The sequence below is a fragment of the Balaenoptera acutorostrata genome, chromosome 20 (assembly GCF_949987535.1).
Source record: "Balaenoptera acutorostrata chromosome 20, mBalAcu1.1, whole genome shotgun sequence".
Lineage (NCBI taxonomy): Eukaryota > Metazoa > Chordata > Mammalia > Artiodactyla > Balaenopteridae > Balaenoptera > Balaenoptera acutorostrata.
Window position 1 is genome coordinate 25,224,730 of NC_080083.1, and position 26,027 is coordinate 25,250,756.

Genomic DNA, 26,027 nt, shown 5'->3' on the forward strand with positions numbered 1-26,027 from the left:
TTAGAGCTCAATCATCACAACTGATTTCCTACAGAACTTTACATATATTCCTATTATAACCCAGATCAGACTGCATTATAATTATTTGTATATATATCTACACAGTACATATTTGGACAGTACAAAAATCTTTTTTACTTGAACCATTTGAAAGTTAGTAGCCAAACTTACGACCCATCATCCCCAAATACCTGAGTGTGCATTTCCTATAATCAAGAATATTCTCCTATATAACCATAATACAACCATCAAAACCAGGGAATTAACACTGACACATTACTAGCATCTAATCCTCAGAACCCAATGAAGTTTACCAAATGTCCTAATAATATCCTTTATAGGCAAAAGGATCCAGTTCAGAATCATTTATTGCCTTTACATTTTATGGCCCCTTAGTCTCCTTCATGCTGGAATACTCCCCAGTCTTCCTTTGACCTTCATGATCTTGACACCTTTAAATTATCAGCTAGTTATTTTGTAGTATGTCCCTCAATTTGATTTTGTCTGTTTTAGGATGATTAGATTCAGGTTACAGATCTTTGGCAGGAATATCACAGAAGTGATGCTGTGTTTTCATTATATCCTATCAGGAGGAACATGATTTTGATTTGTTGCTTGATTTAGGTAACATCTGCCAGGCTTCTTCACTGAGAAGTTACTTTTTCCCTTTGTAATTAACAAGAGTTTTGTGGAGAGGTGCTCAACTATGTAAATAATTCTATTTGTCATTAAACTTTTAATTTACTCATTTATTAATTTATATGATTATAGACCCATGATTTCACATTTTATTCAATGGGTTATATAATCCATTACTATCATTACTTATTTCAATGCTCAAAATATCCCATCTTTGATCAGCTGGGACCTATTCAAGCTGGCTCCTTTGTACTTCTGACATGGCCTCAACCTTCACTGATCACTACTTCGCTTGCTGGCAAAATAAGATGTTTCGGGTTCATCATGTACTTTCCCAGCCCTATTTCTCCAAAGAGCCCTGGGTCTTTCATGTGGCAGATGGTTGTTCCAAGTCAAGATCTGGGCACAAAGTATATTCATTGCTATTATAGTGTCATTGCTCCCAGTCCATCTCATAGTCAGGTTACATATTTACATACATACAAATACATATTATACACACACACACACACACACACACACACACAGTACCATCTATTTTTATTACCATATCAATCTATCCATCCATCTAACTATAGTAAAAACTGTATACCAGACTTCCCTGGTGGTGCAGTGGTTAAGAATCTGCCTGCCAATGCAGGGGACATGGGTTCGATCCCTGGTCCGGGAAGATCCCACATGCCGCGCAACAACTAGGCCCGTGAGCCACAACTACTGAGCTTGCACTCTAGAGCCCGTGAGCCACAACTACTGAGCCTGCGTGCCACAACTACTGAAGCCCACGCGCCCACAGCCTGTGCTCCGCAACAAGAGAAGCCACCGCATGAGAAGCCCGCGCAACACAACGAAGAGTAGCTCCCACTCGCCACAACTAGAGAAAGTCCGTGTGCAGCAATGAAGACCCAACACAGCCAAAAATAAATAAATAAATAAATAAATTAATTAATTTAAAAACCCGTAATACCTGAAGTTCCAATCAACACCACAGGGCTCATTCTTGTTTTCTCCCTTTCAGTATTTCTAACTCCCTTCACCATTTGCCTTAATATATTCAATTATGTGATCAATTCCTCTGTATATAACAAATCTCCCATCACCACCACTCTTACCCCTTTCCCTACAAAGATGGCCTCCCTCCCTACACTCAGACTCTGACACTAAATACCAAATAACTCCCATGTGAGTACCTTCCCCAATCCTGCTCAAGCCCTGACATTCCACACCAAACTACCCTTCCTCAGGGATGCCATCCTCAACCTATTCGGCTTTCACACTCCAAAAAGAGCCACCCGTCTGCAAGAAAACCAGTGTCATTCAACTTAGGCACTAATACCCCATGCCGGACAGCTGTCCTACAGACTCCCCTCCTGCCCCACATGAGCTTCAATATCTTGCTCTCAGCCACTGAAGCTCCCCTTGCACAAGTGACAATTATGAAAAGGGTCACTGTAATTGATGTATAATCACAGAGTTTAAATCAAACTGTCTTTAATATTAAATATTTAATATTGTCATCAAATACGGTTGTATTTCTCTATCCCTCTCAAGCTCTTACTGCTTACCTGCGAGCTACATTTTTGAAATAACCTGCACAAAGACATCTTCGCAGTACTTCATGTTTAGGGCCTTCAAAGGTCTCTCTTGGGAAGTCACTTTGCTATAGAAAGAATACATGTACAGTGGTAAATCTCACAGAACAATTTGAAATAGTCTTTTAGTTTGAAAAATCCACATTTCTAAAGACTTCTGTTTCTGGCCAATATGGAGTAAGAGGGACCAGATTTACCCTTCTGCTTGAACCAACCAAAAAATGGACAAAGCATATGAAATAATGATCTCCAAAACACTATATATCAAGCAATAAAGGACAGTGACCTCTGAGAAATAAATGAAGTAGGGAAAATAAATGAAATAAGTCCAACAACTGCCCCAGCTTACAGTCAACCTTGAGAAAGATTCTGGACGAAGGTGCAGGAAGGGAAAGACCCAACTGGAACCTGGAGAACTCCCAGAGTTAAAGAGACAGAGCTGAGAATCCAGGAAGACCAGGATGGCTAGAGTTCCCAGGCCAGAGTTCAGGAGAGAAGAGATCTGCATAGAGAACTCCAGAGATATGCAGAAGGGCCTCAAGAGTTCAACTGAGTACTGGTAAGCATATGAATGTGAGGAAATTACCCAAGGCCAGGAAAAGAGCCTCCCAAAAGGATAAGGGATAACAGAGCTGTGTGCTCGCACAGGGTCAGGAACGGTGCCTGTTCCTACAAACCATTCTTCAACACCTTATAATATACATGGTTTGGGGTAGAGTACTCAGAAGACCTTGCCAAAATGCTACTCAAGGAAAAAAACATTATAGCAATCACCTGTTTAAGCTTCCTGATCAGTTCTCTAAGTTGAGCTTCAACACGAAATGCAGAAAATAAGCACCTCCAATGAATCCAATGTTTCTGGCACCACGAAGCTGGAGCTCCACTGCAAAACAAAAATATTGGTGTCTCAAATATATCTTCTATGAGTGAAAGACAGTCTAACATTCTCATTTCTATTACACAACTAGAAACCCATAGGCATCTGTCAGCTCCTTTATGAGACCTGTCCAATTAATAAAAAAGCACTTTAAGGAATTTGAAAAAACAAATTAATGCAGGTGCCTCTAAGTGAATTAAAACATGATTTGTAAATGGGTTCCTTTTTATTCATATATGCTTTAACAAATATCCAATCATTTTCTCAACTAAGCTACTTGTACAGAGCCAAAATTCTATAAGGTCATTTTTCAGGAAAGGTTTAGGGAGAGAAGAAAGAAGAGAACTAATGTTACGCAATAAATGACTACTAAGTCATAGTCACCTGACAGAGAAATCTCACTAATGTTCACAAAAATACCTAAAAATACCTTGAGGTCAGTATCATTCCCACTGAACCTTACTGTCTAAAATCTTATACTATATTGAAGATATATTTCAAACTAACACTTTCCAGTACGAAGAACTATCTCACATACCTTGATTTGCACTGTTCAAAGATGACAGCTGAAGTCACAAAGTCATTAAATCCTCCAGCAGACTATATTGAAGATATATTTCAAACTAACACTTTCCAGTACGAAGAACTATCTCACATACCTTGATTTGCACTGTTCAAAGATGACAGCTAAAGTCGCAAAGTCATTAAATCCTCCAGCTTTAGCTGCCAATTCTCGATGTCTCTGTTCTGCTTCCTTCTGGTACTCTGGATCAACTAAAACGACAATTGGAAAGGCACTGTAGTTCTACTTTACATCAAGTGCCTATATTCACTTTGTTTATTCAAGCTCATTAAAATCTGCCTCGCCCTCTGAGGTGGAATAAGGGAGAAGTACATTAACTCTTCTGGGGGGGTCTCTAATTACTCCCACAATTCCTTTTCTTCTTTAATCACACTTTGGAGATTTTACCAGAATAGCAACATTACTCCTTGCAAATAGTATTTAGAATTTACTATTGGTTTTTACCGTAAGAGTAACCCATGCTCACAGTAAAAAAAACTTACGTAAAAGTTCAATGTTCCCCACTTTGTTACATTACCCATAAACCAATCCTCAAGGCTAACCACGGTTAATTATTTAGTGTGGGTCCTTCAAGATATTTTCTATATATATACAAGCACTGTGTATAATGGTTTATTTTTACATAAGTGGGATATACCTTCTGAAACTTCCTTTATTAGTAACAGCTTAATGTAAGTACATATAGAATTATTCATTCTCAAACATACCTACATTGTATTTCTCAGGGGTATAAGGAACATAACACAATTTAACCAGTCCCTATTTATCCAATTCCTAATTATGGACAATTAGGACCATCATATATGCAGAACTGAACTACTACAAACTTTTCTTTTTTAACTTTATATTGAAGTATATCATGCATATAGAAAACTACACAGGTCATAAGTGTACAGGTCAATGAGTGGTCACAAATATAACATAGCAATGTACCCAACACCCAGATCAACAAGCAGAATATTACCAGCATCCCAGAGCCCTTTTTTTGCTCTCCTTCCAATAACTACCCATTACCATCCACAAGGATAACCCATATCCTGACTTCGAACCCCGAAGAAGTGTTTTGCCTGTTTCTAAACTTAACCCCCCCCCCTTTTTTTCAAAAGGTCCTAGGGCTTCTTCCCTCATTGTAGGGCATCAAACCCCCACCCTACTCGTTCAGTATGCCCATCGCAGCTAGATTTGGCAGAGGCACCATGCTGCCCAATTCCAGGCAGCAGCACTTAGACAGACTACAATGTGAATGTGCAAAGCATCAGTTCCTGGTATTAGGAAGAAAGCAATCTGATTAAATGAAACACTCACGAAGATATAAAGTCTTCTATCCCAGGCTTTAAGTGGCTTCCACCTATGTGGCCTGGGTAACAACTGAAGGAAGCAGCTAGAGACAAAAGGAGAGCAAATATGATTTATCACAGGCCATACAAATGGCCCTGCCAAGGTGAAGATATAATGCCTATCTCTTGAACCAGTCATGGACATTGATTTGTAAGCCAAAACATCTAATTTCATGCACCCAAACACCATTGCCCAGAAGGTACTACGCCAAAAGTGGAACTGCACTAGACTCAAGCATCAACCCTGTCCTGGCTCCAACACTAAGAGACAAGCCTACCTATCAGCCAGGGGCTCCTGCATCCTTGAATTGTGGTATCCCTGCGATACAAACGTAAAGGCCCAGCCTCCTCCGACCTCTGGGCTATGAAGCCTCAGAGAAGCTTCCTATTATGGTTCAGTTCTTCTCTCCTCTGCCTCCAGCTGACCCTAGAAATGGTCAATTTAGCTGTAATACCTACTACAACAATTTACACAAATGGCTTACCATCTCTTATTAAAATGTCATAATAACTACAATAAATTTTAGTGTATTACAATTCTAAACTCAGTTTATATTTTGTAAGGATTAACTCTGCATGGTTAGTGTTGGATCTCTGCTGTTTAAAGAGTGGCTACCTGCTCACACTTTAAAAAATGTAGAGAGCACACTGCTTTTCTGGCTGTCCTTCCCACATTGTCACTACCTTCTCTCTGTCTCTCTCTCTCCCCCTGTTATTCTCAAAGTCAAGAGAAAATACAGAACATATAGAACATATTTTTGTTCCTTTTCCCTAACTCTTCCCTCAAAAATAACCTAATTAATTAAAATTAAAACTGGCAGAAGTCCCACAGTAAATTCAGGATTTCTATAGGAAAGTAAAAAACCATATCACACACAGTTCCTACAATCCCAGCAAGTTTATACTCTGACTAAACAGTAGTTTGACTATCCACCTTTAATTACTTTCCCAGCAGACTTGTCATTTTCTTTAATTTATTATCTTTCCCCAGAATGAAATTCTATTATCAGTTTTAACTCATGCAAATAATGCTACTGAGGCAAAAACTAAATAAGCTGAAGCAGCAACACAAGGCTGTATCAGCTGAACTTCTCTCTTTGGGAAGATAAGTGAATACTTTTCTATATAACAACCAATCAGAAAATAAAACTATTACACAGAAAGGGTTTTAATAACAACAATCCTCAGAGCTGAAGCAGGGGAGTAAGGCTGTAAGTGACACATACACATAAAGTATGATTTATTTCTAAAAATATCGCAGTTAAAATAATTAAAAACTTTAAAACCAACACAATGTTATTTTAAATTTGTTCCATTTTAAGGCAATGCTGTTTACCACCTTAAAAACATTTAAGAGCCCTCACTCCATTGTCTGACTTCTAAAGCAATATCTATACTAGCAGACATTGTGTACACAGTTTACTACAGCAAAAGAGCTATTACTAAAAATGTTGACAGTATCATCATTTTGATGTTTAAAATCTTTATTCAACGTTAGATCTGAAAATACTAGTCAGTTTTACCAATAAATATATAATAAACTAAATTAGGTGATCTACAATGACTAAGACGCAAGCCAGAAAGAACTGCTTAACCTATAAAGACTATATATGCACTTAAAAGCAGTTGGACAACGAAAACATATTTTAGGGTGTAACAAGATCTCAGCAAGTCACATGCTCAAAAACTGAAGCTGCATTTTGTAACAGTTGAAGCCTTGATGATCCAGGTTTAAAAATTAAGCCTAGGGTGGCGCAGTGGTTAAGAATCTGCCTGCCAATGCAGGGGACACGGGTTCAAGCCCTGGTCCGGGAAGATCCCACATGCCGCGGAGCAACTAAGCCCGTGCGCCACAACTACTGAGCCTGTGCTCTAGAGCCCGCGAGCCACAACTACTGAGCCCACGTGCCACAACTACTGAAGTCCGCACGCCTAGAGCCTGTGCTCTGCAACAAGAGAAGCCACTGCAATGAGAAGCCTGAGCACTGCAACGAAGAGTAGCCCCCACTCGCCACAACTAGAGAAAGCTGTGCACAGGAACAAAGAACCAAAGCAGCCAAAAATAAATTAAAAAAAAAAAATTAAGCCTAGGTCATATATGTACATATAGCAAGAGTGTCTCTTTAAGTATGAATAAGAAACTGGTAGCAATTGTTGCCTCAAGGAATCAGACCTGGATGATGCCAAGGAATGCACTTGCCAAGGTGCCTAACTTTATTTGGATCAGACTATGGAGCAATTTATGCCCCAGGGCACTGTCAAAAACAACAGATCAATCAGCCACCAATCCGTGGAGAACGACAGCTTGGTGTAATACCAATAGAGGCAGACCAGCAAAAATTGAAGTAGAGAAGCCAAACTATTTTTATTGAAGTATGGTTGACTTACAATATCATAATAGTTTCAGGTATACAACACAGTGATTCAATATTTTTATAGATTATACTCCATTTAAAGTTATTACAGGGACTTCCCTGGTGGCTCAGTGGTTGGGAATCCACCTGACAGTGCAGGGGACGCAGGTTCGAGCCCTGGTCCTGGAGGATCCCACATGCCACGGAGCAACTGGGCCCATGTGCCACAGCTGCTGAGCCTGCGCTCTGGAGCCTGCAAGCCACAACTACGGAAGCATGCGTGCCTGGAGGCCGTGCTCTGCAACAGGAGAGGCCGCCGCGGTGAGAGGCCCGTGCACCAAACGAAGAGTAGCCCCCACCTGCTGCACCTGGGGAGGACCTGCATGCAGCAGCGAAGACCCAACACAGCCAAAAATAAATAAATAAATTTATTTAAAAAAAATAAAGTTATTACAAAATAATGGCTATATTTCCCTGTGCTGTAAAATATATCCTTGTTGCTCATTTATTTTATACATAGTAGTTTGCATCTGTTAATCCCACACCATGATCTTATCCATCCCCCCTTCCCTCTTCCCACTGGTAACCACTAGTTTGTTTTCTATATCTGTGAGTCTGTTTCTGTTTTGTTATGTAAATTCATTTATTTTTTAGGTTCTACATATAAGTGATAACAGAGTATTTGTCTTTCTCTGTCTGACTTATTTCATCCACATTGTTGCAAATGGCAGAATTTCATTCTTTTTTACGGCTAAGATATATCCCATTGTGTGTGTGTATGTGTGTGTATATACACACACACACATACACACACACCATATCTTCTTTAACCATTCATCTGTTGATGAACACTTAGGTTGCTTCCATATCTTGGCTATTGTAAATAATGCTGCTACAATGCTATAACTGGGATACATGTTATCTTTTCAAATTAGTGGTTTCATTTTCTTCAAATGTATACCCAGAAGTGGAATTGCTGGAGGATAAGGTAGTTCTATTTTTAGTTTTTTTGAGGAAACTCCATTCTGTTTTCCATACTGCATGCACCAATTTACATTCCTACCAACAGTATACTAGGGTTCCCTTTCCTCCACATCCTCGCCACCATTTATTATTTGTAGACTTTTTGATGATAGCCATTCTGACAGGTGTTAAGGTGATATCTCATTGTGGTTCTGATTTGCATTTTTCTGATAATTAGCAATGTTGAGCATTTTTTCATGTACCTGTTGGGCCATCTGTATATCTTCTTTGGAATAATGTCTATTCAGGTCCTCTGCACCCCCTTTTTTTGCTGCAGGGCTTGTGGGATATTGTAGTTCCCTGACCAGGGACTGAACCCAAGCCCTCGACAGTAAAAGCACGGAGTCTTAACCATTGGACCATCAGGGAATTCCCGGCCCATTTTTCAATCAGGCTGCTTGTTTTTTTGATATTTAGTTGCAAGCACTATTTATATATTTTGGATATTAACCCCTTCTCAGTCATATCATTTGCAAATATTTTCTCCCATTCAGTAGGTTGTCTTTTCATTTTGTCAATCATTTCCTTTGCTGTGTAAAAGCTTTTAAGTTTAATTAGGTCCCACCTGTTTATTTTTGCTTTTGTTTCTTTTGCCTTACCAGACAGATCCAAAAAAATATTGCTATGATTTATGTCAAAGAATGTTCTGCCTATGTTCTATTCTATGAGTTTTATGGTTTCAGGTCTTCCATTCAGGTCTTTAATCCATTTTGGGTTTATTTTTATACATGGAGTGAGAAAACATTCTAATTTCACTCTTTTATACATTCTTTTTCATACATTCTACATGTATATAGCTGTCTAGTTTTCCCAGCACCATTTATTGAAGAGACTGTCTTTTCTCCATTGTATATTCTTGACTCCTCTGTTGTAGATTAATGGACCATAAGTGCATGGGTTTATTTTTGGGCTCTCTATTCTGTTCTGTTGATCTATATGTCTGTTTCTGAGCCAGTATCATGCTGTTTTGATTACTGTAGCTTTGTAGTACAGTCTGAAGTCAAGGAGTATGGCACCTCCAGCTTTGTTCTTTTTTCTCAAGATTGCTTTGGCAATTCAGGGTCTTTTGTGGTTCCATACGAATTTTAGGATTCTTTGTCCTAGTTCTGTGAAAAATGTCACAGGTATTTTGAAAGGGATTGCATTAAGTCCATAGATTGCTTTGAGTAGTATGGACATTTTAACAATATTAAGTCTTCCAACCCAGGAACATGAGATACCATTCCATTTCTTTGTATCATCTTCAATTTCCTTCATCAATGATTTATAGTCTTCACAGTATAGGTCTTTCACTTCTTTGGTTAAGTTTATTCCTAGGTATTTTATTCTTTTTGATGTAATTTAAAATAGATCAGTTTCTTGCTTTCTACTTCTGATAGTTCACTATTAGTGTACAGAAAATCAACAGATTTCTGAATATTAATTTTGTATCCTGCAACTTTACTGAATTCATCTATTAATTCTCATAATTTTTTGATGGAGACTTTAGGGTTTTCTATGTATAGTATCATGTCATCTGCAAATAGTGACAGTTTTACTTCTTCCCTTCCAATTTGGATGCCTTTTATTTCTTTTTCTTGTCTGACTGCTGTGGCTCAGACTTCCAATACTATGTTGAACAGACGTGGCTAGAGTGCACATCCTTGTTTTGTTCCTGTTTTAGAGGAAGGGTTTTAGCTTTTCACCACTGAGTATGATGTTACCTATGGGTTTGTAATAAATGGAACCAGCCAAACATTTAACAGAAATATCAGAGAAACCTGCAAAAACCATAGTTTGTCCTGATGCTCTGGAAGACTGTGCAGATGCCCAAGAAGCAAAAGGAGAGGGAACATCTGAGCCTCTGGTCTTTGGCTGAACACAGGACAAACTCATAAACTCCCTGAACTGTGAAAACAGTCTTCAAGCCACACAACATAAATCCAACAGTAAAGGGTGCAAACACCAGTGGCTTAAGGGGGTTAGGAACAACCTCCAACCAATCAGTGGCTGACTGATGACGTGGAAATGTACAATAAACAAAATGAAAACTTCACTAAGTGGGGCTTGACAGTAGATCTGGACTCACAGGAGAAAGAATCAGCAAAATACAGATCAAGAGAGATCAGGCAATCCAAAGAGTCTCAGAGAAATATGGGACATCATTAAGCACACCAACATATGCATAATGGGAGTGCCAGAAGAAGAGGAGAGAGAAAGGGGCAGAAAAAATTTTGAGAAAATAATGGCTGAGAAATTCCAAAATTTGATGGAAAACATTTATCTACACATTCAAGAAGCTTAATGAACTCCAAGTAGGATAAAAGCAAAGTGATCCACAGACATATAATAGCCAAAATACTGAAGGGAGCAAGAGAAAATTTACTTGTTGTGCACAAAAGAACTTCAATAAAATTAACAGTCAACTTTTCAATAGAAATGATGGAGGCCAAAAGACTGTGGGATGATATAATGCTCAAAGAAAACCACCATTAACTAAGAATCTTATATCCAGCAAAACTATCTTTCAAAATGAAGGCAAAATAAAGGCATTCCTGGATAACAAAACCTGAAAGAATTCATTGCTAGCATACCTGCCTTACAATTAATAATAAAAGAAGTTATTCAGGCTGGAAGGAAGTGACACAAGATGGTAATCTGAATGACACTAAAAAAGAGTACTGGTAAAAGTTAAAATGTAGGTTAATTTTTTAAAAGAGTATAATGATTATTTCTTCTATTCCCTTATGTATTTAAAAGAAATTGCATGAAACATTATCTATAAAATTGTATTGTTGGACCTATAACATAGAAATGTAATATATTTGACAATAGCAACACATGTATTACCTACTTTTTTTAAAAAGGGCCTAGGTCAGTATCTAAGGAAAATAAGCTTAATCTTAAATCTGACAAGACAATAGACAAGGCCATTGCTTTACAGTTATGTTTTCATTGTGTGGAATTTAGAAACACTGATAAATCTATGTGTTACCTGAGGGCTTTCAGGGTAATTCATGCTTCATATCCATTAACATCACTGACATCATGTGCTTCACAAAGGCAAGACTTACTCAAAAATTTCCCATCAAATCAAAGCACAGAATACAAGACATATTCCTATTGGTTATTATCTCAATATTCTAAAGAATTAGACTGACCTATGTCCATAGATATCTAAGGCCAAGTATTAGGCTAGCAAAGGAAAGTCTCCCTTTTCCTGGAATTGCTAAAGTGTAGATCCCAAATAAAGGCCTTCAAGATACCAAAAACCACCTCAAGGACTTAATAAAAAAAAAAAAAAGAACACATAATCAAAACTTAAGACCTGAACAACCTGAAAGGCTAAAAAACTGAGTCAACAGTCCACCCACAGATAGAGGGTTCTAAATAAGAATTTAAAAACTAACACCTGGACTTTTACTTCTAGCTATGGAAAAGACTTAATTTTTCTTTTCTTCTCTTAACTTCTTTCAAAGACATATGAAGGTTTAAGGGAAAAATTACAATACTGTATTGTGGGGTTTATAATGTATGTAAATATAATATATATGACAACAATAGAGCAAGGATATGTTAAGAAATGGCAAAAAGCCAGCAAAGGTTTCAATACAATCTCTATCAAAATTCTTAGCAGGCTTATTTTTAAGAAACGAATATGCTGATTTTAAAATTTATATGGAAATACAAAGAATATAGAATAATCAAAACAATACTGAAAAAATAAATATTCTGCTTCTTTTTCTAGCTGACTTCAAAATTTATCATAAGTTATGTAATCAATACAAAGTTGGCACTGACATAAGGAGAGACAAATAGATCTATGGAATAAAATAAAGTCCAGAAATAGACTATTACACATATACTTTCCGCAAATTTTTTTTTAATAAGGTTTTTTTTTTTTTTTTAACTTCTTTTTTTTGGCCGCGCCACACTGCACAGCATGTGGGATCTTAGTTCCCCGACCAGGGATAGAACCCGTGCCCCCTGCAGTGGAAGTATGGAGTCTTAACCACTGGACCACCAGGGAAGTCCCCCTACTTTCCACAGATTTTTAACAAAGGTGCCAAAGCAATTCAATGGGGGAAGTAAATCTTTTCAACAAATGTGCTGGAACAAGTGGATATTTACAGGAAAAAAAGTAATCTAGACCCCTACCTCACACCATATACAAAGCTTAATTTCAGATGGATTACTGTCCTAAACTTAATGGCTAGAAACTGTAAAGCTTCTAGATCGAAGTATCAATAGAGATACAAGAGAGAAGCATATTTTTACTATCTTGGGGCAGGAAAACATTTCTTACCACGCAGAAAGCAATAACCACACACACACACAAATTGATATACTAAGACCTCTTCAAAATTCAAAACCTCTCTCATCAAAAGACACTGTGAAAAAAGCAAACAGAAAAGCCACAGGCTGGGAAGAAAATATGCACAACTCATACCTAACAAATAACTTGTACCTAGATATAAAGAACTACCAGATTCAATATATATATATTTTTTAAATTTAAAACATGGGCAAAAGACTGTAATAGATACTTCACAAAGACAGATAAATGATCAATACTCACATGAAAAAGTGCTCAAAATTATTAGTCATCAGGAAAATGCAAATTAAAACCACAAAGAGGTATCACTAATATATAACAGAATATATAAAATGAAAGTGATTGGCAACACCAAATGTTGAAGAGGACACGTAGTGCAAGCTGCACTCTCAAACACTGCTGATGTGATTTTTAAATGGTAGAGCCACTTTGGGAAAAGAGTTGGCAATTTCTTAGAGTTAAACTCAATAATGCAGCTATTTTTCTCCTAGGTATTTACCTCAGAAAAATAAAAATATATATCTACAAAAGACTGGCACAAGAATTTTCAAAATAGCTGTATTCATAAATGGCGCCAAACAAGAAACAATTCAAATGTCCATCAATAGGATAATGGATAAACTAATTGTAGTATACAACAGGATACTACTCAACAATAAAAAGAACAAAGCATTGATACATACAAGAACATGGATGAATCTCACGTACAGTATGTTGACCAAAAGAAGCCAAACACAAAAAAGCACGTACTGTATAATTCTACTTATGTGAAGTTTCAGAAGGGGCAAAACTAACCTGAAAAAAGTCAGAGAAGTGGCTTGCTGGGGGAGGTAGGATGGAATCTGAGAAGGGGCACTGAGAGAATTTTCTGGAGTGATAAAACTGTTCTATATCTTGACAGGAGTGTAGGGTACATTGGTAAATGTATTTCACAAAATTCACTGAATTATACACTTAGGATTTATACTTTTCACTACATGTAAATTTTGCCTCAAAAAAAAGGAAAAAAAAACCCAACTATAAGCAAATACTGAACTCTACTTATACAGGACTGCCTTTCACAGTGGTATAGCTTAGCAATTCTGAAACTACTTTTGTATACTCTAGGGACAATGGACAATTTGAATATGGACTCTGGACTAGATAACAGCATTGTATCAATTAACTTTCCTAATTTTGATAAATGTACTATGGTTAAGTAAGAGATTGCCCATGTTCTTGGTAAACATACATATAAATGTTTTGTGGTAAGGGAGCACAATGTTTCCAATTTACTCTCAAATGATTCAGAAAAAGAAATAAAATGCATATTTATAAATATATATATGTAGGGACTTCCCTGGTGGTGCAGTGGTTAAGAGTCTGCCTGCCAGTGAGGGGGACGTGGGTTCAATCCCTGGTCCAGGAAGATCCCACATGCCTCGGAGCAGCTAGGCCCACGTGCCACAACTACTGAGCCTGCACTCTAGAGCCCGCAGGCCACAACTACTGAAGCCCGTGCGCTCTAGGGTGCATGTGCCACAACTACTGAGCCTGTGTGCTGCAACTACTGTAGCCCACACGCCAAAGCCTGTGCTCCGCAACAAGAGGAGCCACCGCAATGAGAAGCCTGTGCACCTCAACAAAGAGTAGCCCCCGCTTGCCACAACTAGAGAAAGCCCACACACAGCAACGCAGCCAAAAAAATAAAAATAAAAAATAAATAAATACGTACATGTATACATGCACAGAGAGAATAATAAAGCAAATGCAGGAGAACGTTAAAAACTGCTGAAACTAGATAAAAGTTTTAAAAAAATTCTTTTACTACTCTTTCAACATTTCTGTAAGTTTGAAATTGTATTACAATAAAATGTTATACCCCACCTCCACACACACAAAAAAATGTAACACCAGACTAGTTTCATCTATTTCAATATTCCAACAAGGAAAAACATTTCCTTTTTTCTGGCATTACAAGACTGTTAGAGTTGGATCACCTTAATCCAGCTCCCTGGTTTTACAAATGAAGTCCAGAAAAACTAGGCCAACAGTCAGATAATTAGGTAGCAGTGAGTCAGGTTAGAATCCTGATCTCCTGACACCCATTTCAATACTCTGTAATAGTTTTTAAAAAGAGTATTTCTAGCTTTGATACTACCTAATGAAAGCCAGCCAACCTTATTTACTGCATATAGTATTATACTAGAAAAAAAAAACAAAACCTGCAATTAGGGTACTACTAGAATCAAAATTCTGACACTTAAAAACTACACTGCAATCTATTTGGGATAGGTAGCACACTAATTAAACTACAGAGTATTTTTATAGAAAAACGTATCCTCCATTATAACCATCACAATAATAAACCGATCTGGACCCAACACTCACAGTCATAAGGGGATGTGGCCAGTGAGATAGCACACTATTGTTAGTCTTGGTTGCAGGTAAGATATACTATCTACTCAGAAGCTCTTTGGAAAAAAAAATTTGTGACCACCCCCCCACCGACCCCCGCACTAGAAGAAAGCAAAGCTCACGTGTGATGAACCAAGTTGTATCCTGTACTGACACACTAAGAAAGGAAAGAAGCAGAAGGCTAAAGACATGGAAACTTCAAAACAATTCTCTAAGTGTACAAGGGCTGACCTACCTTTTTTTTTTTTGATTGTAGGGGAAAAAAAGGTTAATATATTACTAATGTATTATAACAGGGCAAAGGTTCACCATACTATCTTGCTTTACCAGTGAAAGGAAATTAACTTTCAGCCAGGAACGTTATATACTCCCTATTTCAAAGAACTAAGTTAAAGAATAACAAAATGAAAAAAATTGTTTACCTTCAGTTTCATGTTCCGTAGGGCTAGTTATATGCTAATCAAAAAAATGTTCAGTGAATTACTGGAGATCTAAATAAACAGATATTCCTTGTACATGGATAGGAAGACAATACTGTCAAGAAGTCACTTCTTTCCCATTTGATCTATAGATTCAATATAATCTCAATTAGGGGCTTCCCTGGTGGCGCAGTGGTTAAGAATCTGCCTGCCAATGCAGGGGACACGGGTTCGAGCCCGGGTCCAGGAAGATCCCACATGCCGCAGAACAACTAAGCCTGTGCACCACAACTCTGAGCCTGCACTCTAGAGCCCGCAAGCCACGACTACTGAGCCCTCGTGCCAAAACTACTGAAGCCCGCGTGCCTAGAGCCCGTGCTCCACAACAAGAGAAGCCACCGCAATGAGAAGCCCGCGCACCGCAACAAGGAGCAGCCCCCGCTCGCCACAACTAGAGAAAGCCCATGCATAGCAACGAAGACCCAACGCAGTCAAAAATAAATAATAATAAATAAAATAAATATTTTAAAAATCTTATTAAAAGATATATAATCTCAATTAAAGTCTCAGAAAGTTATTTTGTGGATATCAACAAACTGGTTTTAAAGTTTATATAGAAAGGGAAAAAAAACTGATGCCTAATAAGAACCTGCTATAAAAAAAACAAACAAAACAAAAAAAAAAAAAAAGAAAGGGAAAAGACCCAGAATAGTCAAAACAATATTGAAGGGAAAGAGAAAAGCTGGATAAATGATTCTATCCAGGTTCAAGAGTTATTATAAAGCTTCAATAATCAAGACAGTGTGGTACTGACAGAAGAATAGGAAAACAGATCAATGGAACAGAATACAAGGCCCAGAAATAGACCCACACAAATTCAGTCAAATTAACTCTGCCAAAGGAGCAAAGGAATTACAATGGAGCAAGGAGTCTTTTGAATAAATGGGGCTGGAACAAAAGGACATCAACTCCTACAAGATGACACAGGAGAAAATCTAGATGAACTTGGGTATGGTGATGACTTTTCAGATATAACACAAAGGCATGACCCATCAAAGAAATAATTGATAAGCTGGACTTCATTAAAATTAAAAACTTTTGCTCTGTGAAAGACAACGTCAAGAGAATGAGAAAACAAGTCACAGACTGGGAAAAAATATTTGCAAAAGACATTTCTGATAAAGAACGGTTATCCAAAACATACAATAAACTCTTAAACCTCAACAATAAGAAAACAAATAACCTGATTAAAAAAGACTGGAACAGACATCTCACCAAAGGAGATACACAAATGGCAAATGAGCATATGAAAAGACAGTTAACATCATATGTTATCAGGGATCTGCAAATTAAAATAACAATGAAATACCACTACACAACTATGAGAATAGCCAAAACCCAAAACACTGCCAACACCAAAAGCTGTTGAGGATGTGGAGCAACAGGAATCTCAGGCTCATTGCTGGTGGGAAAGCAAAATGGTGCAGACACTTTGGAAGATAGTTGGGCAGTTTCTCACAAATGTAAACATATTCTTATCATACAGTTTGGCAATGAGTTGATAATCGATGTTCACACAAAAACCTGCACGCTAATGTTTAGAGCAGCTTTATCCATTACTGCCAAGACTTGAAAGCAACCAAGATGTCCTTCAATATGTGAATGGATAAACAAATTGCACACAATGGAATTTTATTCAGCAATAAAAAGAAATGAGCTATCATGCCACAGAAAGACATGGAGAATGGTACATATATACAATGGAATATTACTCAGCCATAAAAAGGAATGAAATTGGGTCATTTGTAGAGATGTGGATGGACCTAGAGAGTGTCATACAGAGTGAAGTAAGTCAGAAAGAGAAAAGCAAATATCATATAATGACGCATATATGTGGAATCTAGAAAAATGGTATAGATGATCTTATTTGCAAAGCAGAAATAGAGACAGACGTAGAGAACAAATGTATGGATACCAAAGGGGAAAGGGGTGGGGTGGGAGGAATTGTGAGACTGGGATTGACACATATACATTTTCAGTACTATGTATAAAATAGACAACTGATGGGAACATACCATATAGCACAGGGAACTCTACCTAATGCACTGTGGTAACCTAAATGGGAGGGAAGTTCAAAATGGAGGGGATATCTGTATGTGTATGGCTGATTCATTTTGTTGTGCAGTGGAGGCTAACACAACATTGTAAAGCAACCATACTCCAAAAAAGAAAAAAAAGAAAAAAAAGGACATGGAGGAACCGTAAAAGCACATTGCTAAGTTAAGAAAGTCAATCTGAAAAGGCTACATATTGTATGATTCCAATTATATGGCATTCTGGAAAAGGCACAACTATGAAGACCGTAAAAAGATCAGTGGTCAATTATACTCCAATAAAGATGTTTAAAAAAAAGATCAGTGGTTGCTAAGGGTTTGGGGGAAGGGATGTAGGAATGACTAGGTGGAACGTGGGAAATGTTTAGGGCAGTGAAACTATTCTGCACAATATTCTGATGGTGAGTATGTGTCATTACAGATTTGTCAAAACCCACAGAATTTACAATACAAACAGCGATCCCTTAGTTAATAATAATGTATCAATATTGGCTCATTAATTGTAATGAAGGTATCACACTAATGAAAAGATGTTGAAAATAGGGAAAACTCTGTGTTTGTACTTTCCCTCAATTTTTCTAGAAAGCTAAAACTGCTCTAAAAAATAAAATCTATTAATTAGAAAAGAAAACTCATCAATAAACTTCTTACCAGGTCTAATGAAGACATTTTCCACAGACAACATTGCTGCTATTGGAAGTAATAGGTCTTCACAGTCCAGAGAAGCAGCCTTTATTACTGCACATGTCAGATGTGGAGGGAGAGGAAATTCTACCATAGACAAACCCAATCTGGTCACATGGCCACTCCTTAATGGAAAGAAAAAGTTTTTAAGTCTTTCTACCTTGGAAGAGTACAAATGAAATGTTTATCATTCAGAATAAGTCACATATAATTTAGATTACCTTAAATTACCTCCAGAAATTCAATTCAAGATAAGAAATATGATACGCTGTGGTCATTGATAAGAGAAATATAAAGATGATAAATTCCTTGCTCTCAAGGGCCTATATATCCAAAAAACTAAACAATGAGGCAGAATAAAGTAGTATAGTAAAAGACACACAATGCTACAGAAGCATGGAAAATGTCCTTAAAGAAATGAGACAATGATAATTACCAAATCTTTTCCCATCACACAATCATGAGAACAAGGACTCTGGGTCTCATCATTTTGATGTACCCAGCATAATGCCTGGCACTGAAGTGGTACTCAGAAATTACTTGTTAGGGAAAAACATAGTGTTATAGGTCAATTATACTTCAAAAGCAAACAAACATACAAACTTATAGAAAAAGAGATCAGATTTGTAGTTATCAGAAGTGGGTGAGAAGAGAGGGGGAATTGGATGAAAGCAGTCAAAAGGTACAAAAAAAAAAAAATTACTTGTTAAATAATACCAATACTAAACAAAAACAGTTTTATGGTACAATTTCAGAACTGTGGTGAAGAAAGACTGAGGACAAATTTTAATTTCAGGGAAAACAATCCATTCAATTCAAACAAATCACTTACTAATGATAAAGGAAAGTATTAAGAACCCTATTTTAGGGCTTCCCTGGTGGCGCAGTGCTTGGGAATCCGCCTGCCAATGCAGGGGACACGGGTTCGAGCCCTGGTCTGGGAGGATCCCCCATGCCGCGGAGCAGCTGAGCCTGTGTGCCACAGCTACTGAGCCTGCACTCTAGAGCCCACGAGCCACAACTACTGAGCCCGCGTGCCACAACTACTGAAGCCACGTGCCTAGAGCCCATGCTCTGCAACAGGAGAAGCCACCGCAATGAGGGGCCCGCGCACCACAACAGAGAGTAGCCCCCGCTCGCCACAACTAGATAATGCCTGTGCGCAGCAACAAAGACCCAATGCAGCCAAACATAAATAAATAAAAAATAAATAATTAAAAAAAAAAAAGAACCCTATTTTAAAAAGAGATTAACATCTGTTGGGGTTGGTTTTGTTTTTGTTTTTTGTTTGTTTTTTACCTGTCAATAGCATCACACTGGTAGAGTTGTTTAAGAGCTTCCAAAATAAGTCTCTCATTAGGTGGATCCAAATAGGGAAACCTGTGTGTTTAAATGAGACATAAAATGAGATTCCATTCCTTGAACATGGCAAGATTTTATACAGATTTGAAAATTCCTTTAAAAGGTTTTACTTCTGTTTTACAAGTCTTTCTTTTCTCTGTCTTTTTTTTTTTTTTTCAAAGCATTCTATGATTGTGATCAGCATTCAGCAAAGGAGGAAATTTTTTTCTGAATCACACTCTTCTATTTAATTCAAGAAGCCCTTCTTTTTGATTCCCCCTTAGCTGGAACACTCTCACCATTCCTCTCTACTTATCTTAACCCTTCCCCATTCTTCATAGCCAATATCAAGTCTACTCTGTTCTGTAGTCTGTAATTTTTATTACCATTTTATAAAACAGTGAAGGAAATTAACTGACAGTGGCTAAAAATTACAAATTATTTAATAGTACCTCAAAATGTTTTTTTTTTTTTTTTTTTAAAGAATTATTTATTTATTTATTTTTGGTGTGTTGGGTCTTCGTTTCTGTGCGAGGGCTTTCTCTAATTGTGGCAAGCGGGAGACACTCTTCATCGCGGTGCGCGGGCCTCTCATTATCGCGGCCTCTCTTGTTGCAGAGCACAGGCTCCACACGCGCAGGCTCAGTAGTTGTGGCTCACGGGCCCAGTTGCTCCGCAGCATGTGGGATCTTCCCAGACCAGGGCTCGAACCCGTGTCCCCTGCATTGGCAGGCAGATTCTCAACCACTGCGCCACCAGGAAAGCCCTCAAAATGGTTTTTAATAAAATGATAAATATCTTCAATTAATTTAACCAATTTGCTTTATTGTATGTATGGATATGTATGTACTTATTTTCTCCTGAACTACCTGCAAACAGGTTGCAAATGTAATGCCAATTTACCCCCAAAATATTTCAGAGTGCATCCCCTGAAAATAAGGACATTCTCTTACATACCATAGTATCATTTATAAACATAAAACAATTAACAATATTCACAAAGGACAGTATGACTATTGAGATACCTCTAGAACATGGATCTATTTCACACTTGAAAATAAATATTTCTTTAAATATGGAAAAAAATAATATTCACAAAGGACAGCAGAGTGGCATATAACCAAGTGTGAATATATATCCCCCCACCCCAGGAACAATAATCACTTAATATTATTCTGCACTGGATTTTTTTTTCCCCACCATTAGTTTTGAGATGCTAAATAATCTACTCCAATTTCTCACCTTGAAAAAGGTACAACAGAGGACAAAAGGTCTAATACCTTACACAAAAGTCCATTCGAGGATTGACAACTCTATTTAAAAACAAACAAAAATCTGGTAGACTGTTCTACCGTCAGCTTTCCTACAACTTGTACCAACAAGTCCTGGTATCTGCTACAGCAAGAGTTGGCAAGCACTTTCTAAAGAAGGCCAGATAGTAAATATTTTACGCTTTACAGGCCATATGGTCTCTGTCACAATTACTCAACTCTGCTGCTGAAGCAAAAGCAGCCATACATTAAAGAATGGGCATGGCTGTGTTCCAATAAAATTTTATTTACAAAAACAGTCAGTGAGCTTGGACCATATTTTGCGACCCCTGTCCTAGAGTAATACCAGACTAGTCAGCTTCCTCTTCTAGATAAGAGCCATTTTAGATTTGTAAAAACTACAATTATTTCTCTCCCTTGATTATACCAATTACCAATTCTGTCAAACTTTCCTTGTATTATTTGGTTTCTAAGAGACCCACCAAACATATTTAGCATTTTTTAGAAACAATCTAGTTCGTCAAACTCCTAATAAAACTCGATGACATGCAAAACTGAACTCCAAATGTACAGTGACCAACACAGAACAGGAATGCTATAATTCCCAATCACCTGGACACTGTGGTTTATTAATATAACCAAAGTTTATGCCAGTGGAATTTTTTAAATTGTTCTTTAAACAGAATAATAATTGCAAGCTCATACTAAGTTTGTGGTGATCTGATAATTTCAGATCTTCTCCACATTGAATTTCTTTAATGTGCAACCAAAACATAAGATTTAAGATGTACCCCTTCAGACTTATACCTTGTTGATTTTTGCCCAAGGTTCTGGCCTATTGAGACCATTCTAAATCTTGGTTTTAATCATCTACCCATTAGAAATGAAGATATTTTCCAAAAATCTGGTAATCATGACTTCAATATCTTTATTTAATATTTTCATTAAAAATGCTTATCAGGAAAGAGTGAAATTCAGCATACTACCAGTAAAACCTTCATCAAGGCTTGGTGAGCAATTAATTAGTACTTTCTGGATTCGGCTATTTGGCAAATATATCCTAATTCAGCAGTACTGTCACATCTTAGTCACAAATACGTCAATGTAATCTTGTTAAATATTGTGTTGAAAACAAGAGGCATTAGGTTAGCAATCAATAAATTCTTGTGGTGCATCCATTAAGTGGATGGTCCTGCCTTCAAACTGAAAAGAAAATGGTTTATGATAACATATTCTTTGTGAACCATTTTGATTCACACTGATGATTACAAATCAACATTGTATTCTCTTAGGGACTTTCCTGGTCGTCCAGTGGTAAAGAATCCGCCTTCCAATGCAAGTGACACGGGTTCGATCCCTGCTCAGGGAACTAAGATCCCACATGCCACAGGGCAACTAAGCCTGTGCACCACAACTATTGAGCTCGCGCACCTCAGCTAGAGCCCACGTGCTGCAAACTACAGAGCTCACATGCTCTAGAGCCCACTCCATGACTAGAGAGAAGCCCACACACTGCAAGGAAAGAGCCCACATGCTGCAACGAAGACCCAACACAGCCAAATAAATAAATATTTAAAAATATATATTATATTCTCTTAAACCATTTTCCAATAAACTATGCTAGAATTTGCAAGAATCAATGTCAAGCTTACTGGGCAGTTGTTTCTATAACCTGCCCTTTTCTTAAATGGAAAATTGATTTTTGAGTTTCTCACATTTTCTGGTAACCTATTCTGCATAATTTCTCAGAGACGACCCACAATACCTCTGACATTATATCTGCAAGTTCTTCTGGTACCATGGAAATAATGTCTAAAGCCACAATACAAACTCATTTATGGTCATTAAGTTTTCTCTCATTATTTCCTAATCGATACTGGTCATCAATTCCTTCTTATCTAGACTTGTTCTTATCTTTTCAGTTTTAAAATCATTCCTAACGGAGGAGAAAGGGGAGGCAAAATAATAACTGAAAAGTTCCATTTTCTTTCTGTCACCTACGAATACTATACCACCTATCCCAAATTCTGGTTGTACCTGCCCATATTCTGCACACATTTTTTTTTTTTTAAGTATTTTTATTTATTTATTTATTTATTTATTTATTTATTTTTGGCTGTGTTGGGTCTTCGTTTCTGTACGAGGGCTTTCTCTAGTTGCGGCAAGTGGGGGCCACTCTTCATCGCGGTGCACAGGCCTCTCACTATCGCGGCCTCTCTTGTTGCGGAGCACAGGCTCCAGACGCGCAGGCTCAGTAATTGTGGCTCACGGGCCCAGTTGCTCCACGGCATGTGGGATCTTCCCAGACCAGGGCTCGAACCCGTGCCCCCTGCATTGGCAGGCAGATTCTCAACCACTGCGCCACCAGGGAAGCCCTGCACACATCTTAAAAAGAGCAGGGAGACACAACATGATAAATGTAATCATCACTGCTGTATGTTATATACGAAAGCTGTTACGAGAGTAAATCCTAAGAATTCTCATCATGAGGGAAAAAATTTTTTTCTATTTCTTTATTATTTTATCTGTATGAGATGATGTTCACTACACTTATTGTGGTAATCATTTCATGATGTATGTAAGTCATTATGCTGTACTCCTTAAACTTATACAGTGCTGTATATCAATTATATCTCAATAAAACTGGGAGAAAAAAGGGGTGTGGGAGAGAAGTCCTTTTTTTTTTCTGGTCTCTAGCATTTTAAGAACTTTCATTACATTCTAAGTCTTAAAACTTAAGATGAAAAAAAACTCAGTGCAGATGACATTGAGTAATTATTGTTCCTATTTTTCTAATATATATTTATTCTTGATTATATGCTGCTCTGTTAGCCTTTATAAATATTATTTTTAAATATGGGTTCATCTGTTTGGCCATTTAGATTTCTTTAAATGGCTTTTCTTTCTCATTAGTATCATTTATGATAACAGTTAGAATTTTACATATTTGCTTTCCTCTTTCTAGGATTTATATTCTCATCTAGAAAATCTCTAGTCTCGGGACTTCCCTGGTGGTCCAGTAGGTAAGATGCCACGCTCCCAATGCAGGGGGTCCAGGTTCAATCCCTGGTTGGGGAACTAGTTCCTGCATGCATGCCGCAACTAAGAGTCCACATGCCGCAACTAAGAAGCCCACATGCTGCAACTAAAAAAAGATCCCGCGTGCCACAACTAAACATGCCGCAACAAAGACCCGGCACGGCCAAAATAAATACATTTTAAAAAAAGAAGAAGAAAATCTCTAGTCTTATGATAATAACTATAAAACAAATCTTAGATGGCTTTCTAAGAGTATACAATACATATTTCGATGCACCTAGTAATTACTTCCTTTCTTATTATGAATTTAAAGAATGCATGGTCACCTTCTCCCAAGGTTCCTCACACTTTAATATTCCTAATTAAGACCAAAAACCAAGATAATACTTTCTTTCATTATTTCTTCTACCATAAATTTCATAATATGAAATTTCAAGCCCCTACAATATTCTGTCCTATACTAATTATATTCTTTAACATTTAACTAATTTAACAGTTGTTCTATTTTTTGCTTCATGTCGAATCTCATTTCCCCATTATAATTTAAGCTTAGTGAAAGCAAAAACCTACTAAAGAGTATTATTCTGTCTCTCATCGTACTTGGTACCATGCTGGCCATACAAAAGATGCTACCAAAAAAAAAAAAAAACAACTCAACAACACTTTCTGAGTGGCATTAGGGTCATTGTACACCTTTCATTACAGATAAACAGTGGTCATTAAATTATCCAAATAAACATCAGCATGAAAACTCCATTAAGCCAAGGTTAAAATACGAGCAAGGGATCAAATCCCAGTAAAGCAATGCAAAGAAGCTCTTTATTTGGGTTTAGTTGAACCTTGAAATGTAGGGACATACGAGTCAAATACTTCAAAAAAATTTCTGAGAAATAACATGACTCCCTAACAAATTTTTCTTTGTTTCAAGTTGTCTACATACCTTATTACATCGTGTATGGCAAGGCACTTTAAGGTCAGAACTACAGATGTCAAACTAGTTCTCTTAATCTCAGGGATCACATGGTCAGGCATACACTGGTTCCAAAAATCTTTACTATAGATGCGAAAGCATTTTCCTGAGGAAGTCCTGCCAGCTCGGCCACTTCGCTGTAAGGCCTCACTCCTTTAGAGGAAAAAAAAAATAAAGTCCCCAAAATGTTCTGTGACTTTTCTAAGTAATTCACTTCCTTCCCCAAACCAATTAGAAATTATCTAATCAACTGTTCTTTGAACAAAAAGGCTTAACACAGAGACTTACTTTGAAATTGGAACCACCTCTAGGATGTCCAATCCTAATCTGGGATTGTGATTTAACTGCTTCACAAAGCCACCGTCTACCACATATCTAAGTATAATGAAAAAAAGGTAAGTTTCTAGAAAACAAGGAAAGACTTGTTAATTTTTAACCACTTTGGGTACTCCTTTTCTACCAAACTAACAACTACGCAACAACTTTTAAGTGTAAAACTTGAAAGTCAAGAAATTGGAAACCCCATACACTGCTACTGGAAATGTAAAATGGTTCAGCCAATGTGGAAAATGGTTTGGAGGGTCCTCAAAACATTAAACACAGAATTACCATATGACCCAGAAGTTCCATTCCTAGGCATACACCCAAAAGAACTGAAAACAAGTACTCAACAAATACTTGTAGACATATGTTCATAGTAGCACTGTAAGAGGACTATAAGAGCCTAAAGGTGGGAACAGCCTAAATGTCCATTAACCATTAAGGGACGAAAGGATGAACAAATTATGGTATATACATGCAACAGAATATTATTCAGCCATAGAAAGGAATGAAGTACTGATACATGCCACAACATGGATGAACCTCAAAAAACATGCTGAGTGGAAGAAACCAGGCACAAAAGGTAACATATTGTATGATTCCATTTATATGAGATATCCAGAATAGGATATCCATAGAGACAGAAAGGGGTGGTTGCCAGGGGCCCGGGTGGAGGCGCCAATGGGGAGCAACTCCTTAAAGTGTACAGGTTTTTATTTGGGGGTGATGAAATGTTTTAGAACTAGATAAAGGT

General features: G+C 37.4%; 1 protein-coding gene across 3 annotated transcripts in view; it reads right to left on the minus strand.

Annotated features, from left to right (window-relative positions):
- DHX40 (DEAH-box helicase 40) overlaps positions 1 to 26,027 on the minus strand; it is a 51,789-nt gene that overhangs the window by 9,950 nt on the left and 15,812 nt on the right. For 2 of the 3 annotated variants that reach the window (XM_007190288.3, XM_007190287.2), the window contains exons 9-15: positions 25,241 to 25,327; positions 24,923 to 25,105; positions 19,631 to 19,711; positions 18,299 to 18,456; positions 3,765 to 3,879; positions 3,003 to 3,111; positions 2,202 to 2,296 (exon numbers count right to left, since the gene is read on the minus strand). In XM_007190288.3, the coding sequence (XP_007190350.2) occupies positions 2,202 to 2,296; positions 3,003 to 3,111; positions 3,765 to 3,879; positions 18,299 to 18,456; positions 19,631 to 19,711; positions 24,923 to 25,105; positions 25,241 to 25,327 (828 nt within the window). The remainder of the gene's footprint in view (positions 1 to 2,201; positions 2,297 to 3,002; positions 3,112 to 3,764; positions 3,880 to 18,298; positions 18,457 to 19,630; positions 19,712 to 24,922; positions 25,106 to 25,240; positions 25,328 to 26,027) is intronic. The other variant, XM_057536494.1, reaches the window with a different exon arrangement.